At 48.5% G+C, this 16,053-nt stretch overlaps 1 protein-coding gene and 1 long non-coding RNA gene across 5 annotated transcripts in view; one reads left to right on the forward strand and one right to left on the reverse strand.

The window, feature by feature from the left end:
* RASSF5 (Ras association domain family member 5) overlaps positions 1–16,053 on the reverse strand; it is a 353,379-nt gene that overhangs the window by 132,669 nt on the left and 204,657 nt on the right. The window contains exon 1 of one of the 4 annotated variants that reach the window (XM_078644573.1): positions 11,252–11,459. The exons of the other annotated variants lie outside the window; for them this stretch is intronic. Within the exon in view, the coding sequence (XP_078500699.1) occupies positions 11,252–11,437 (186 nt within the window). The 5' untranslated portion in view covers positions 11,438–11,459. Of the gene's footprint in view, positions 1–11,251; positions 11,460–16,053 lie in introns of those variants that run through there. 4 annotated transcript variants of the gene reach the window in all.
* Positions 1–16,053, forward strand: part of LOC144755537 (uncharacterized) — a 338,243-nt gene that overhangs the window by 59,419 nt on the left and 262,771 nt on the right. The gene's annotated exons all lie outside the window — the stretch shown is intronic.

The following is a 16,053-nucleotide window of genomic DNA, read 5'->3' on the forward strand; positions in this document are numbered from 1 at the left end:
GAGAAAAGGGAGAGTACGTATGACTGGTTTGGTCGGCTCTGGAGCCGACCAAACAGTCAGCGCCCTCAGAGTGGACAAGCCACTCATCCCCTGCCCTAGAGCAGGGCCGCCCACCTGCTGGCCCCCAACCAAACCCTTCAGCTTTCTCGCAGTGCAAGAAGCAGAAACATAAAATGGTATTTATAATACCATTTTATGTTTCTGCTTCTCGCACTGCGAGAAAGCAGTGGGGTGACGCTTCTCCTCCCACATGGAGGAGCCACCCCTGCTAATCACCACAGCTTCTGCCCTGCCTCTTCTATGGGCAAATAGACATAAGTTCCCATCAAAGGCCTATTTCAAAAAGTGCAAAAAGAAACCTTCAAATGTGTCTTGTCACAAGAACCAGGTAACTCCCTAACCAGAGATGGATTTTCCTCTGTCTGAATTGGAAACTTGATTGAACATCATGTTTCATTTCTACCTAAATTCTTGCAGCTGAGCCTGAGGGAAGACCTATCAATGGGGCTCTCTCATCTGAAAGGCTAGTCTCGAAAACTTTGAAAATTACTCAGGGCTTCATTTATGGGTGTTTGCCGTAGGGCAGCACCACAGGCCTTCCTGCTGCGCTGCCTTATGGCAAAAGAAAAGGGCAGGAATGTGCCGTATCTATCAGATACAGTGCATTCCTGTCCTTTTCCCCTTCGCTAGTACACAATGGAATGCAGTGCGCCAACGCAGGCACCTTTGCACCATGGTGCAATGGTGCCTGTATTTCGCAGATGATTATTTTTGTGCAGGAAGGGAACCTTTCCTGCACAAAAGCAATCAGAAGAGGTTTTTTCCTCCTTCTAAGTGTGCTGCAGAATGCATCATACATAAAAAAAGGAAAAATGAGGAGAAATAAAGATATTTCTCCTCGTTGTGCCTACCTTACGCCTCTCCCTTGGGGAGGCGTACGTTTTTGGCGCTGCATCAGAGTTACAATTTCTCGTTGTTGAGCAAGAGCTGTACCACTGTCATATGACCCAGAAGTTGCAAGAATATTCTACGCCACACTCAATGTCCCTTTGCTCTTGGATTCTGAGCTAGACACTAGACTGTGAGGTCTGGCGTAACTTCTTGGACCGTTTGGGTGGAGATTGGCAAACAATATTGGAAGGTTTGGAGGGAGCCTTTGGGACTATTGGACTTGTGAGGTTACCAACTGCAGCTCTGAAGTCACTACAGTGTGATGATGTAGATACCTTCTGACTATGTGACCGATAAGCCCTTCAGTGGTCAGCAACATTGGAATCATCCACCTGCAATTGGAGGCTGAAAACTGACAGCAATAAATAATGTTGATGTCATCTTAACCTTAACTTGGGGCTAGACCTATTCTTTTTTTTTTTTTTTTTTTTTTTTTTTTTTTGGTTAAAGACTTTTATTGAGCAATCAAATAAAAAGTACAGAGACGGGCCCACAACCTCACGGGCTGGCCGCTAATAGCAACGCACAACAGAAGAAGCAAACGATCACTTTCTAGGCCAGGCACAAAGCATAAGTCAATTATTGCTCAAAACATAGGACAGAACATAATCATTTTTTATAATAATCATAAAAACAACGAACTCTAAACAAGGCGAGTGCACAGTAATCAAGTCAGCCCAAAAGGCGGAGGGGAGAAACACTACTCAGGAAGACAAAAGCAAATCAATGGAACTCGGCAAGGCCGGGGGGAGGGGCCAGCGGGGAGGACAGGAAAATCCCAAAATAACAGGAAAGAATTTTCGGGAATGTCAGCCTAGGGAGATAGGGTAACATCGGGAGTGTCCACCAAGGGAGGGGTACAAATATCTCCACGATATGCATTCCACTGACCCCAAATCTTTGTCCACGCCCTGGGTCTGCCCCTAGCCACATAGACGGTCTTCTCTCGGAACATGGACCAGTCCATGTTGTCCTCCCACCCCGAGACTACGGGCGGTCTGGATGCGCCCCAGAGTTGCGCAATGTCCCGCTTCGCAATCATGTACCCCAAGGTCGCCCACCTGGTCTGTGCCACAGAATAGTCGGTGGGTTCCCACACGTTCAACAGGCATCGTCGGGCCTCAGGCCGCAGGGTAATACCAGTCACAACAGTCATTACCGCAAGCACATCACTCCAATAGGCTGTTACCACCGGGCATTCCCAAAGAATATGCAAAAATGTAGCACTCATCCCACAACCACGCTTGCATAAGCCATCCGGGGAAAAACCCATCATAACCAGACGCGGACCAGTTACATACACCCGGTGGAGGATCTTAAATTGAACCAATCGGAGACGGGCGGGGATGGCGACCTCTTTCGGAGAAGAGAGTGCCGACTGCCAATCCTCGTCATCCAAGTCCAATCCGTCACCGAACCAAACCTCCCTAAGTCGGGACAATAAATCAGCGCGATTATTAATCAATTTCTTGTAAATAAGGGAGATGGTGCTATCTGGCAGGTGTCCATCCAGTATGCGATCCTCAAGGGGGGAGGACTCGGGCAGGGTCACATCAGGAGCCAGAACTGAGGTCAGGGCATGCCGGACCTGCAAATACCGAAAAAACTCTCTATCACTCAAGTCATATTCTGCCTTAAGGGCCTGAAAAGACTTCACTCTACCTTTCACACAGACATCACCCACTTTACATATACCAATCATATCCCAGCGGTCAAAGCCCTTAGTCGACCAGAGAGACCCCAAACGTTCAGAAGCATAAAGCGGAGTCGCCATTGTCAGTCGGTTCTCCCATCCCAAACTCACATTCGCGGCGTGCCACACATTGACTGCGGTCCTGGACGGGCCCACAAGATGGCGCCCGGTCGATCTGGAATAAAGCGCTCTATTAAAATCCCCTCCCGGCAGCTGGAGTCTATCCATCTCAAAGGCCGGATCCCGACCCGGGGAATACATTGCGTGGTTAATGGCAGACAGCTGGGAAGCCCAATAATATCTCTTGATATCGGGGAGCGCCATGCCCCCGTCATACCAAGGGATGGTAAGTTTCGCAAGGGCGATACGCGGACGCCCATCCCAGATCAGTTGCCTTTGAAGACTCTCGATCTCTCGGAAATAGGTGGCGGGAATGTCGTCAAAAGAATTTTGAAGAGCGTAGAGGAATCGCGGCAAAGACATCATTTTAAAAAGGGCAGCCCTGCCCAGAGGAGACAGGGGTAGCTTACGCCAATGGGCCACATCCAGTCGCAGTCTAAGAAGCGGGGGGAGGAGGTTACGCTCAAACCGGAGCGAGGAGTCCAGCGTAATAAAGATCCCCAAATACTTGAAGCCAGATTGGACAACCTGGACAAGAAACCTGTCCGGTAAGGGGGGCAAAACACCCGAAAGAACATACACACAGGACTTGGCCCAATTAATAACCAGACCTGAGTTAGCACCAAACGAAGTAAGAACATCAAATAGGACATTTATGGATCTACGCGGGGAAGTAAGATACAGAAGAATGTCATCCGCGTAAAGCGAGACGCGGTCTTCGAAATCCGGTGACCAACGGATCCCCTTGAGTGAAGGCTCCCACCGAAGCCACGCAGCCAACGGTTCCAGAGCAAGCGCGAAAAGCAACGGAGACAAGGGGCACCCCTGACGGGTCCCCCTACCAAGACAGAAGGGGACAGAAACCCGACCGTTCACCACTACCTGTGCCAAGGGTTTGGCGTATAACAACTTCACCCAACCAATAAACTCAGGTCCAAAGCCAAATTTCTCAAGAGCTGCCCAAAGATATGGCCACTCCACCGTGTCAAAGGCCATCGAGGCGTCAAGCGAAGCCAAAATGGCCGGCTCCGTCAGAAGCCCCGCCCTCGCAACAACCCGTGGAGACGATGTAGGTTAAGAGCCGTGTTGCGATGTGGAATAAATCCGGATTGATCCGGATGAACCAAGCCACTAATGACCGTCAAGAGGCGGGTAGCCAGGAGCTTAGCCAGGACTTTAGGTTCAACATTCAACAGGGAAATGGGCCTGTAAGACGAACAAAGGTCCCGAGGTTTACCGTCCTTGGGGATAACAACTATCGTAGCCAGACGCTGATCATACGGGAGAATACCCCGTTCGCAGGATTCCAGAAACATGGCGCGAAGATAGGGCGCCACCTTGTCAGGACTTAGCTTATACAATTCAATTGACAATTCATTCGGGCCCAAAGCTTTGCCCGAACGGAGTGAGCGAATGGCCGTCGCTATCTCGTCCGTGGTAAAAGGGGACACCAAAGAGACTCGGTCCAAATCGGAAACACTGGGCAGAGCTATATCACGCAGCAAAAGGCGAGAGTCATCAACATCTCGTTCAGATACAGGGGTATAAACCACACGAAAATAATCCGCGAAACATTCAACTATTCCAATCGGGTCTGTCAATCTCACACCGTTCGAAGTCTGAATCACAGGCACCACACGATTCGCCCTCTCCTTCTTATCCAACCATGCCAACAACTTACCCGCTTTGTCCCCCACATCATACAAACGACCCTGTTGCTCCCGAAACATCAGTTTAGCCGCATCTGTGACCAAAGACTTATAAGCGAATTGTTTCAGACCCAGGGTGTGGAGTTTATCAGAAGTAACATCCGATTCTAAGTCAGCCTCTATCTCAGCAATCTCCCTCTCAAGGTCCACCAACTCCCGATTCCGCGCCTTCTTGGATTCAGTAATAAGGGAAAGGGCCTGGCCGCGAATCACCGTCTTAAAGGCTTCCCACAGGGATATCGCAGAGGAGACGGAACCCTCGTTGTCTAAAAAATAATTGTCCAAAGACTTAATCAAGAGATTGCGGGTCTCGGGGGAGGTGAGATACCATGGGTTGATAGGAGCCACCCGTCCCGCCGCCTCCACCCCCACCTCAAAACAAAGCCAGAGCGGAGAGTGATCAGAGATGCCCCGGGGGAGGTGTCTAATCTCACGAACCGCCGGCGACTGCGCCGCAGGCATCAGGAAATAATCCAGTCTAGACAGACTCCCATGGGCCCCAGAGTGGAAAGTGTATTGAAGCTGAGTAGGATGCATAAGCCTCCAGCAATCCACCAAGCCGAACGTATCCAGAAACCCACCCAGCCACTGTTGGGCCAAAGGGGTATCCCTAGGGGGGTGATGATCATGTAGACCGGAGAACACAGAATTAAAGTCACCAGCTATGAAGAGAGTACTATCAGGGAGGTTCAACAACACACGGCCCAAGTCGGAAAAGGTAGAGGTCTGTAGACCGGGGGGCACATAAACGGCAAACAAAGAAAGGGTCCGACCCTCATAGCGACCCACAAGGACGGCATAACGCCCCCGATCATCAAGGATCACATCATCAATAGCCAGGGGGAGGGAAGCCCGAACAAGGATACCCACCCCCCTGGAACCCGTGGTAAACCCTGAATGGGCGGCGAGGCGATAGCCCCACCTATTCATTGCACGACATGTATTGCCCACTAAATGAGTCTCCTGTAGAAAAACAATATCTGGAGACAAACGTCGTAGACATCGCAACACCACACCCCGCTTAATACGATCCCCCAGACCATTAACATTCCACGAAATAAACCTCAACCCGCTACCCCCCATCCCACACAGCAACGCCGCATCCCCCCTCCAATGAGCATGACATCAAAAACACCATTAACAGGACAGAATCGCCTTGAGAACACAACACACAAACATCAAACTTCCCCCCACCCACCCCCCAACAAGAAAAGAAACACCCCCCACCCTGCACCCCTGCAAGAAGCTAAAAAGCCACCCCAATATGCAGTGTGCCTGTCGCCCAAGAACCCCCATTCTACAAAAAGACCCCGGAGGAGGAAAGGCTCTGGCCCGCCCGCCACCCCAACAAAATAAATAACAAGAAAAACACACAGATAATAGAAGCACTTAGGCCTAGAATCCCAGAAGAAGTTACTTTACGCGAGGACCCGGGTATAGACAAACAGTTCAACTCTCTATACCACCCTCAGCACCACCCGGGTGGGCGGTGGGCTCAGCCGTAGGAGGTCGGTCCGGCAGAGAGTCCAGCCAGTCATTCACAGAGTCAGGCCGATCAAAGAAAAAGGTTCGGTCATTGTACTCAACCCGCAGCCTGGTCGGAAAAAGCATAGCGTAGCGCAATCTCATGTCCCGGAGACGCTTCTTGACTCCACGGAAGCCCATACGCTGTTTCTGCACCTGTTGAGAAAAGTCCGGATAAAAGTTCACCGTGGCGTTCTCAAAGGCCACCGGGCCCTTCACACGTGATGCCTGCAGGATAGCGTCCCGATCCCTATAGTGGAAGAGTTTCGCAACAATAGGCCTCGGCGGGGCACCTGGCTTACCCTGGCCTCCCGGGACACGATGGGCACGCTCCACTGCGAAGAATTTACTCAGCCCAGACGGAGAGAGGTAGTTCTGGATCAGGTCCTCGACCAGGAGATCCACAGAGTGCGGTTCTGGATTTTCCGGAACACCAACCACACGCACATTACAGCGACGTGCCCTGTTCTCAAAGTCCTCCAAGCGCCGGGTCATGAAATCGTTCACCCTACGGAGGTTTCCAATCTCCGTCTGTATCTCCGAGACGTCTGCCGTGAGGCTGGATGATTTGAGATCCAATGACTTCACCTTCTCATTGGTTTTAGATAGGTCGGCCCGAATCAAGTTCACATCAATGGCCACTGTGTCGATTTTGTGGGCCAAAGCTTCATATTGTTGGCCTATCGTTTCCTTCATTCCGGAAATGGCGCCCATGATGTCCTGCAAGGACGGTTCCGTGGCTGCGTCCACAGTGTGGTCAACCGCACTCGGGCCAGGCAGGGCGGCCCCGGGGGACCCCTTCGCGTGGGTGTAGCGGTCCATAACATTAGACTGGGCCGGGCCCCCACGCAGGGGCGTCTTGGTCTTCCGCGTCTCTAGGTCCCCACTGCCCGCCATATTGGAAACCACGTCACCAGGAGACTCAATCTATCTGACGGAAATGGCCACAGGAAAGCAGGGCGTCGGGTCCAAAAGGCAGCTGCAATGGTACCACTAGGAGAGGACCAGCCTGAAAGGAGAATAAGCCAGCCAAAGGCCCGACAGCCGTCCAGTGCGCCGGACCCAGCCCAGGCCAGACTCCCCTGCCAGATGTCTCAGTCTGAGGCAGAATCGAAACCGAAACTTAAGAGGGGGACCCACAAGACCAATTCCCCTGCCGCTGTTGTTCAACTCCGAGACGGCCAGAGAGCCTCACCCAATCCCGGGCGCACCGCAAGGGCGGACCCCGAAAGTTCAAATCGCCGTATCTTCGGCGCCCCGGGTCCAAATCAAATTCCAAAAATCCCAGGAAGATCAGCCCAGCTTCCTTTACATAGATCCTCGTGAAGAATCAGGATAAGTTCAGGATATCAGGCCGGGAGTGGCGGGGGTCCGGAGAGCGCTGTGCTCACGCGGCCATCACGGATGCCCGCCAAGCTCCTCCTCCTGCTAGACCTATTCTTGATTAATAGTGGCACGTTTCTTATTTGATGCAACCAGTAGATCATGCGATAAGAGTTGAAGTAGCCCACAGATACCCCTGGCACCAATCTCGTTTTCCTAATACCCTGGGAGTGACAGAAGTCATAATGTTTGGACTGTGCCCAGCTGGAACAAGGATTCATTGAATCATATGCGAATTTAATATTAAAATATTGGAAATTGGCTTAGTTCATGAATTTTTTTTTAAATGTGTGTTATCCTTTATTTGACTCCACTTTTAATGAGTTGGACATTGACTGCAGGGCCAAGCTGACCAGAGAGCCAAGGAGACGTTTGAGGCCCGACTGTTCTAATCTAAGGCCACTTAACCACCAACCTTGTTAGGGGAGAATACATGTGTCCTTAACTTGGCAACTGCTGGGTGTAACCCACAACTTCAGGATCTGCCCAAAAGTGTCACAATTGGTAACAACATATTATGGTGCCCATAATTAAATAACGGGGAACCAGGAGCAGCTGAAACTTTTGCACTAGGGAACCAGTATCTGGGCAGTTTAACAAAGTCTTCTCAGCACCTTACTTGGGATGCTGGGCTAATCAAACACTTACAAAGCTGGTGCAACCTGCTCCTATTTTCCTGTATCCTAGGTTCAGTTGGGGGACAATGGACTGTATTTTTGCCTACGTTAGGTGAGATTAGGTGGCCAGGGGCTTCGAGCCACATTGCAACCTGCTGTTGAGTAAAAGTGCAAGAGGTGTGCTAAAATGTGAAAATGCACGCCTCCCAATTTTATGTCATTTTAAAAAAACTTCACAAGCATTGTGATGAGCGAAGCTTGCAAAGTTTATTAATACTTGTTTTTAAAGAAGGGGTTAGAGAAAGTGGGGCCTCTTATGGCAGCAAGTAAACTCCTACAACCTCTCATGAATTCTTCTTCCCTATAATCCTCCATTCATTCACCAGATAGTGACCAGCCCTGGAAACACAGCTTCCTAATACTAACCTTGTGCTACACAGACCGGCCATGGTGAACTGGTGAGTCGCTTTCCTAAGGGGTTGGGCTATCACGTGTGCAGAAGATTCGATCATAGCCAGCCCTGATTGGAAGCATGCAAATCATCTGCACTGGCATCAGTGTCCTGGGTCACAGGAACAGGAAGTCACATCCAAGAAGAACGGGCATTGGTCTGCAGGGAATCAGTGGCCAAATGATGCTGAACTTTGCGTCAGGCAAAGTTGGGTGTAGGCAGGAAAACCACCCGCCTTACCGAGGTGTGATGTTTTCCAGTTGGGTCCATACTCGGGGCAAAGTGTATAACTACATTCATGGTAATAACTGTTAATTGCACTTCTACCCATTAAATGTCCTCGCCTTCAGCTCTAGTCCATGACTGTGGGGAGGCATTTACCTGTAGTTAATGACCTCTCTGCAGAGGCGGTTAAACGGAGTTAACACGATGAACAGAGGGCATTAAAGCTCAGTTAAACACACAGTAACCAGGTCTTGGAACTCTGATAAACTGCTAGTGTCACGAGGAGTTAATGCTTTCTGCACACTCTCGTGGCTGAAGGCGGAATGAGGCGAAAGAATAAAGGAGCATAAAGGAATCATGACACATTAATTATTGGAAAATACTGAAATCCCGAGGAGCGGGAGGCTGTATTTAATCTCACTTGCCACTTTTGGGTTCATTGCTTCTCATTATTATTAATTATGAATTAGTATTAATCATGAGTACACCTGAGCACATCCAAATAGGCGCCCGCAGCCCCTTATTACACCCCTGATGAACGAAGTACGACTTCCTGAATGCAGCTGTATTTGAATTGTTTCATGCATGCTCCGCAAAGAAGACATAAAGGCGAATATAATTTAGAGGAGGACCATTTAAACACTGTTATTTCATTGGGTGCCTTCCCACCGCGGGTCTGAGCAACCTCTGTTTGATTCACTTTAAATGCACGTGGGTGCGCAGGGGCGATGAACGGGTGATGTGCCAGTGAGGTACGAGAAGGCGATGGAGGAGCAGAAAAGATACCGAGATTGGAGATAATGAAAGTCTACAGCAGTTTGTTGTCTCCAGTTCATTATGTCCCAGCTTTTGTCAAGAGCAGATCCTATACTCTATCGCCTTTGCTGCAGTGCTTAATTTGTGCTGGTGGTTGCTGGTGGGCAACCTCCGGCACCGGTTTCGGGGACAGGGACTTTATTTTTCATCATCACACTTTCACTCTGAGAAGGGTGTGAAAGAAAAGGGAGAAGGATGGTGGAAGAGAAGACAGGAACACGGTAATAAACACACAAAGAAATGATGGAAAAAATCTGAAAGCAAAAAAAATATACAAACAGGAAGTGCAGGGTGAGGGTAGAAAGAGGCATGAGGTGGAGTCAATACTAGGCAGGCTTGGTGTTCATCGGAACCAGTGGTCGACTCTTGAGAAAAAATTAATGTGCCTATTCACTTTTTTTCTTTCATTTAGTTTTTTTGTTTTTTTTCTTCACAAATTAAGCACTAGTCGGCCCTCCATTTCTCCGCCACCTATATCAATTGTTCATTAACGCCCCATCAGCTCTGTTCTTCCATACTTTCTCAGTTGTTTCCATCTCCCCCAATCAACGAGGCCTGTTCCTTGAGTTTCTTGAAGGTGCAGACCTGCCCATCGCCCCACGGGAGGTAGAGACTTGCCAATGTGTATTTAACAGATTCCCTTCTTGTGGTGCCACATCAGTGTGACGTACACTTACCGGTGACGTCAGCACTTGTGTCCTTCCAACAACACAACTCTCTTGTCTCTGGCCTGCCCTTGTGATCAGTATCTTTGCTTCTACGCGTCTGTATCCAAAAGATAATGGAGAACATGCTAACCCTCGGGCTGAGTTCCACTTTGTCTAGTGTCTGATGTCTTACCCTCATCTGCTTTGCCTGTATGGCGGGGCACAGTGGGTTCAGAAATCTGCCAGCTCCCAGGTCTCCAGCTCCATCTCTATGCTCTTTACCTTCTTGAAGTAATCTTAGGCTTACAGAATTCTTTGTAGAATGCGTGGATATCTGTAGCTTCAGAGTGTAGCAAATAAGGGTACCCGGAGGACTCTACAAGATGGGGTTTCACATTTTTTTATGGATGAAGCAAAATGACCGGCCTTTATAAGGAACTACACAACAGCTCTCTAGAGAGGTGGGCTTCAAATGCTGGCACAACAGCCCTATGTGCATGCCACTGTGCTTGGCATCCTGTAGGAGTATTTCTCTACCTTCGCACTGTTGTACTCTGTAGGCCTAAACACAGGAACCGCGTGACCTGCTCCACGTGCCCCGTTGGAGTTAAAGTCTATGGACCACTTGGCTCTACTGTCCTTCTACAGAACACGGATTTCAATGTTATCATTTGTAGCCGGCTATAGATTTACTGTGTACTTCTGTATTTTTACAGTACTTTAAAGCTCTCGGAAGATGGCACGTTAGCACTATGCAAACCATCAACACTGGAACAAATATATAATATGGCATGAATGTAAATGATACATCGCAATACCAAACACAATAACAAAAACGCTAAAACGCCACTAATATAAATATATAGATATAAGGAATGCTGATATAAATAGTAATAACAAGTATGGCATAGCCTGTGAAAGCCTCTGCTCTCTTGACCTCTGAGAGGTAAAATGCTGATAAGTAAAGATTCCAGGCTTAGTTAGCTCTTACAGCCTTCAGAGGTGCGGGTCCATGGGTGACTCGCGAATGACTGACTGTTTCCCAGCTCTAGAGGCCAGACCATGCTTTACAATTACCCTGCTGGGCGCTGCTATCAGAAAGGGAGAGGGCTCACCTTAAATTCAGCGGTTTCATTGTCTCCAGAGGGGGCAATACTCCTCTCGGCAGGTGGTGGGCCTACTAGGGCGTCCTCTGGTGGTGCTGCCCAGGATCGCAATATTTTTGCCATGTGGGCAAATATCCTGATGTGTGACATAGTAGCAGGAATGCCCCAGCCAGCGCCCGCACCTTGGGCTGACATCCAGTTCACCTCTGAACTGTCTCCAACAGTCACTCACCAACATTCTATTGCATCTCCGTGACCTGGAAGTGATCGCGGCGAGAGAAGGAACCGCCTCCACCCTCAGGCTGGGCAATAGAAACACTGGCTATCATGGCTGGTTCATCTCTGCCAACGCCAGAATACCCCTGCTTTGGGCCAGCAGTACAACTGGCGTTCAGGAGGAATTAGAAACCCTGCAACAGCAGCCATTCTCATCCAATCACAATGCCCGACGTTAAAGAAAAAAGCAACTTCCCTAGCCTGCTCTCAATTGTTCCAAGGTTCATCTCTGTCTTCACCAATCACAATGAATGAGGCAGTGGGCCAAGGCCTACCCCCTTTTCTATTTCTGTGATCACAATGTCTGACACCGAAGTTAAAAGCCTGTCATCTTCAGTAGTTGAAGTGCATTTTAAAAAGAATGGGATCGCGGGGGTGTGCTCAAAGGCATGCCTAAAAAAACAAAATATTCTGTAACTTTTTTCGGTGTATATATAAAATAATATACAGATTAAATGAACATTAAATGGAAGTTATGTTAATCAGTGGGAAAATGCACAATCGTACATATTGAAACCTCTGTTAGTAATGCATTGCACCGGAGAACCACAGAATATAATCTTGGTTGGGGCAGTGGAGAATAATGACTTGTGTATGTTTAGTGCTACAAGGTCCCAGTCTGTGACAGAAAGCACTGTGATCATGTAAGTCAATGGTTTAAACGTGCATTACACTCTGTATGACACGATGCAGTAAAATGTGCACAAAGGTTTAAGATAAAAAAGTGCTTCCCAAAAAAAGATTTTAGTAATACCTAGACTGTACATAGTGCATTTTTTAAAATAATTGTCTTTTTTGAAAGCACACACTTCACAGCTTATCTGGTAGCTATCTTACAATACCCCTCAAAAAAATAAAAGTGGGTCAGAGTGGGGTCTTCTCCGCTGCCGTAGCTGTGCCATGGAGGAGCACCGCCCCACTGCTTTTGAGCAGTGCAAAGTAAAGGAAATATAAAATGATAATAATTGAGTTATTATCATTTTATGTTTCCTTTGCAGGCGGGTGGGCGGAGCTGCTCTGGTCTCGGAACAGGGCAGGGGCGAAGTGGTTTGCCCACTTCTAAGTGCGCAGTGACTGTTTGGTTGCCCTCTCGGCTGCCCAAAACAGACACGCGCACTTTCTCTGTTCTCCATGCAGGCTGCGTTATAACCTGCATGGAGAACATGCCCAGGCCCCTATTCTCTGGATGAGCTTCAAACCAGGATGCTGAAAACCAATCACAACACTGCATTACAGCGTTGTGATTTGTCAGGAGAGTCTGGGTTCTTACCAATCACAACGCTGCATTGCAGCATTGTGATTGGTTAGGGGAGTCTGGCTGGCCTTCCTGGCTTCCTGTTCCTCGAGTCCCACGAGGAGAGCAAGAGCGGAGACGAGGGACTCGGTGGCAAGGTAAGTGTATATATTTTTTTGTATTGCGCAATCCCGCGCTCTCCTGCGCCCATTCCCCACCCTGCACCCGCCTCATCACCCACTGGCATGCCCGCCGCCACTGGTGAGTCATCAGAAAGCTTCAAGTTATACCATCAATTAAAGCCAATACTGGCCCTTTACATTTACAGATTAAACAGTTGTGCACATTCACATTTCCTTCAGGTAGCAGACACCCAGGCAAGAAGGCTTGTTTAGTTGTCTGTCCCTATCTCAGTTTCATAGCACATGAGACTCCCTGACTTACTCTTCAGTTGAAGCATTTCACAATTGCCTTTTCATAAAACAAAGTAGCTGAACTGTTTTTCTTAAATTAAAAATGTATGGGCCCGTACTGCCCCTCAGATCCCCCCAACTTTGGCCCCCCTGTTGATGACCTGCACCGCCTATTTTACAATGGGAGTATGCATTCCGGCTGGTTTGCGGCCGGAATACATGCTACCATTGTAAAGTATAGGAATGTGACTGAACAGTGTGAGGTCGTATCCTAAGCAGTCGATCAGAACCACTGACAGGTGTCTGTCGATACCATGACCAAGACGATGTCGGGCGGAGTAAACTCTGCCCGACATCGTAATAGGGCCCTCAGTATCTACTATGTAGAATCTTTCCCCTGTTGGAAACTTTTTCTGCAGAACCAAAAACTTGTCTGGAACATGCTGAACACAAGTCATCAACTGTCACCTGAACAACGAGTTACTATTCCATGCAAAGATTTAGAACATGTCCAATACCTTTACACACATATGATGCATTAGGAGCACATTCCTTTTGTAAATACTTACACCCATTAGTTCAGGCCATACAAAATTAGGTGGAAAAGTAATATGGTAGCTACTCGCCACAATGTAAACTATAGAACAAACTAACACACTGATTGAATGATGTTAGTGATGTCGCCAGTGATGTCATCAGTGATGTCATAGAACATGTCATGAGGGATGTAATATGTGAGTTCATACACAGTGTATGGCAGGTGTGCAACTTATAGAAAGCTATGCTAACTGTACATTTCTGTGTTTTTGTGACATATTCACCTAACTATAACGTTAGTTTAACCTTTAGTTTTTCTCAGTGAATTTTAAAGTTTTTTTTAAAACAAAAACACATTTTTTTATTTTACCTCACTATAACATTACTTTAACCATTGTTTTTCACTGAATTTCCAGTTTTTTTTTTATGTGGAGTATATGGTACCCCTTCCTGAGCCATTTTCATCCTCTGAGAACTGATGCCCCGGGCCCACTCTGTTAATTAAGGGGAGGGGCCACGCTCCGGAGCCTTTAAAAGGCCTAGGGAGCTCATTCCCCAAGGCTGGTTTTTTTTGTTTTAAAGAGAGAGGGGGCTATGAGGCCCCCTCCCCCAGCAATTTTTGGACCCATGGACCCCATCCCCTGGGGCACAAGGTATATTTTAATAGGAAGAGGGCCGCATGACCCCCCTCCCTACTGAGCCTTTAAAAGGCCCAGGGCATCCAATCCCCCAAGGCCGCAACTTAAAGGGGAGGAGGGCTGCACGGTACCGCTCCCCAAGCGGTTTCTGGTTCCTGGGACCCAAACCCCCCCAGAGCCTGTATTAATTAAAATTGGGTGCCCACCCAAGTCATCCACCATGCACATGCTGCAGGAGCCCGCATTGCTCCCGTACGCAAGGAGCAGCTATTTATGCGGAGGTCAAAACATATATCTTCAGGAGAGGGTGTGCAGCCATCTCCCCAACCCTTTATGGGCCCTGGGGACCCCATCCTCAGAGGACAGTTCCAATAAAAAGGGGAGGGGGTGTGTGGCTCCCCTCTCAAGCCAAATGGAAATAAAAGAGGAAAGGGGTTTGTGGCTTCCTTCCCGAGCATTTTTGGGTCTTGGGGACCCATCCCTGGGCCAAATTTAATACAAAAGCATAGAGTGACGTGCGGCCCCTCTCTCCGAGCTTATTACGCCAAATTAGGTCCGGGGGACCCAATCACCCAGGGCCAAAATTTAAATAAAAGGAATACCCAGCTGGAATACGCTCTACTGGTTAGTTAGTGAGTGCTAATTTGTTGGGTTAATGTCTAGTGCATACTCTACACCACAGCTGCATAAAGGATCATGAGGTAATGTCTCCTGTGTATTTGTGTACGTGTAATTTTGGGAATGTGATTGTTCCTCTAACATCTTCATATAGAAATCTGTGACAAAATTAATCCTTGTAGACGACAAGTCTACAGGGAAAGAGTGGAATCTCCACCAAACAAAGGTACTTCCTCTTAATTGTGTGGAGTAAGTGCTTATTTCTTTGGTGGAGATGTCCTCATATTCCTTTGAGTTAAGAATGCACCATCAATATCAGTTGGAAATGTGCTTAACCGCTACCGCGCTACCGCGTTTTCCCGCTGTGCGCTGGAATTTCAAAAATGCGCGGTTTGTGACAAAGCCAGCTCGTCATCCGCGTAGCGCAGGTAACGCCCATGACGAGCTGGCTTTGTCATCAGCACTGAAGGGGTTAAGTCACTTTGGTAAGTTGAGCCGTCCATTAGCATGAAAAAAGGATGGAAAATGTTGGATACTACTAGCGTAGAATGGGTGGAGCCAAACAGACAGAGCTTGTAGCTGATTTGGAGAAGTGTGGCTCAGGGGTTAGAGGCAGCAGACCCGGAAGCTGAGATCGGTCCTGGACCAGGGTTCAATTCCCCGCTTCGGCGGGTCTTGGGCTAAAAATCCACGGACTCGATAATTCTCGCCCCGGTGCCTCCTCGACTCACGGGTTCACACTCTGCGACTCTGGGCAATAGCTTGCTTAATCTCCACAACGGCCCCTCGCGGCGGGATGCCTGACTTTCACCTTGTGGATACCCTGCTATCTCACAGGGGAATACCAGGAAGGGTTCCCTAAGCAAGCGCCGGGACACCCACTGCGGGTAGCTGTGCGCTATATAAGCTCAACTACATTTACATTTACATTTACATTTGGCGCCTTTGAATACTCAAGAACCATTAATCAATCAGGGTTCTTGTAGCGTGCGACCAATCACTCATAAGGGTCTCAACCATGGACTCTCCTCTCGGAACAGGAGAGAACAAGAAAGAGCCCACACATCTTGGACAGTCATTTCAGAAGAAATTGGC

The sequence above is a fragment of the Lissotriton helveticus genome, chromosome 5_1, assembly GCF_964261635.1.
Source record: "Lissotriton helveticus chromosome 5_1, aLisHel1.1, whole genome shotgun sequence".
In the NCBI taxonomy this organism is placed as follows: Eukaryota; Metazoa; Chordata; class Amphibia; order Caudata; family Salamandridae; genus Lissotriton; species Lissotriton helveticus.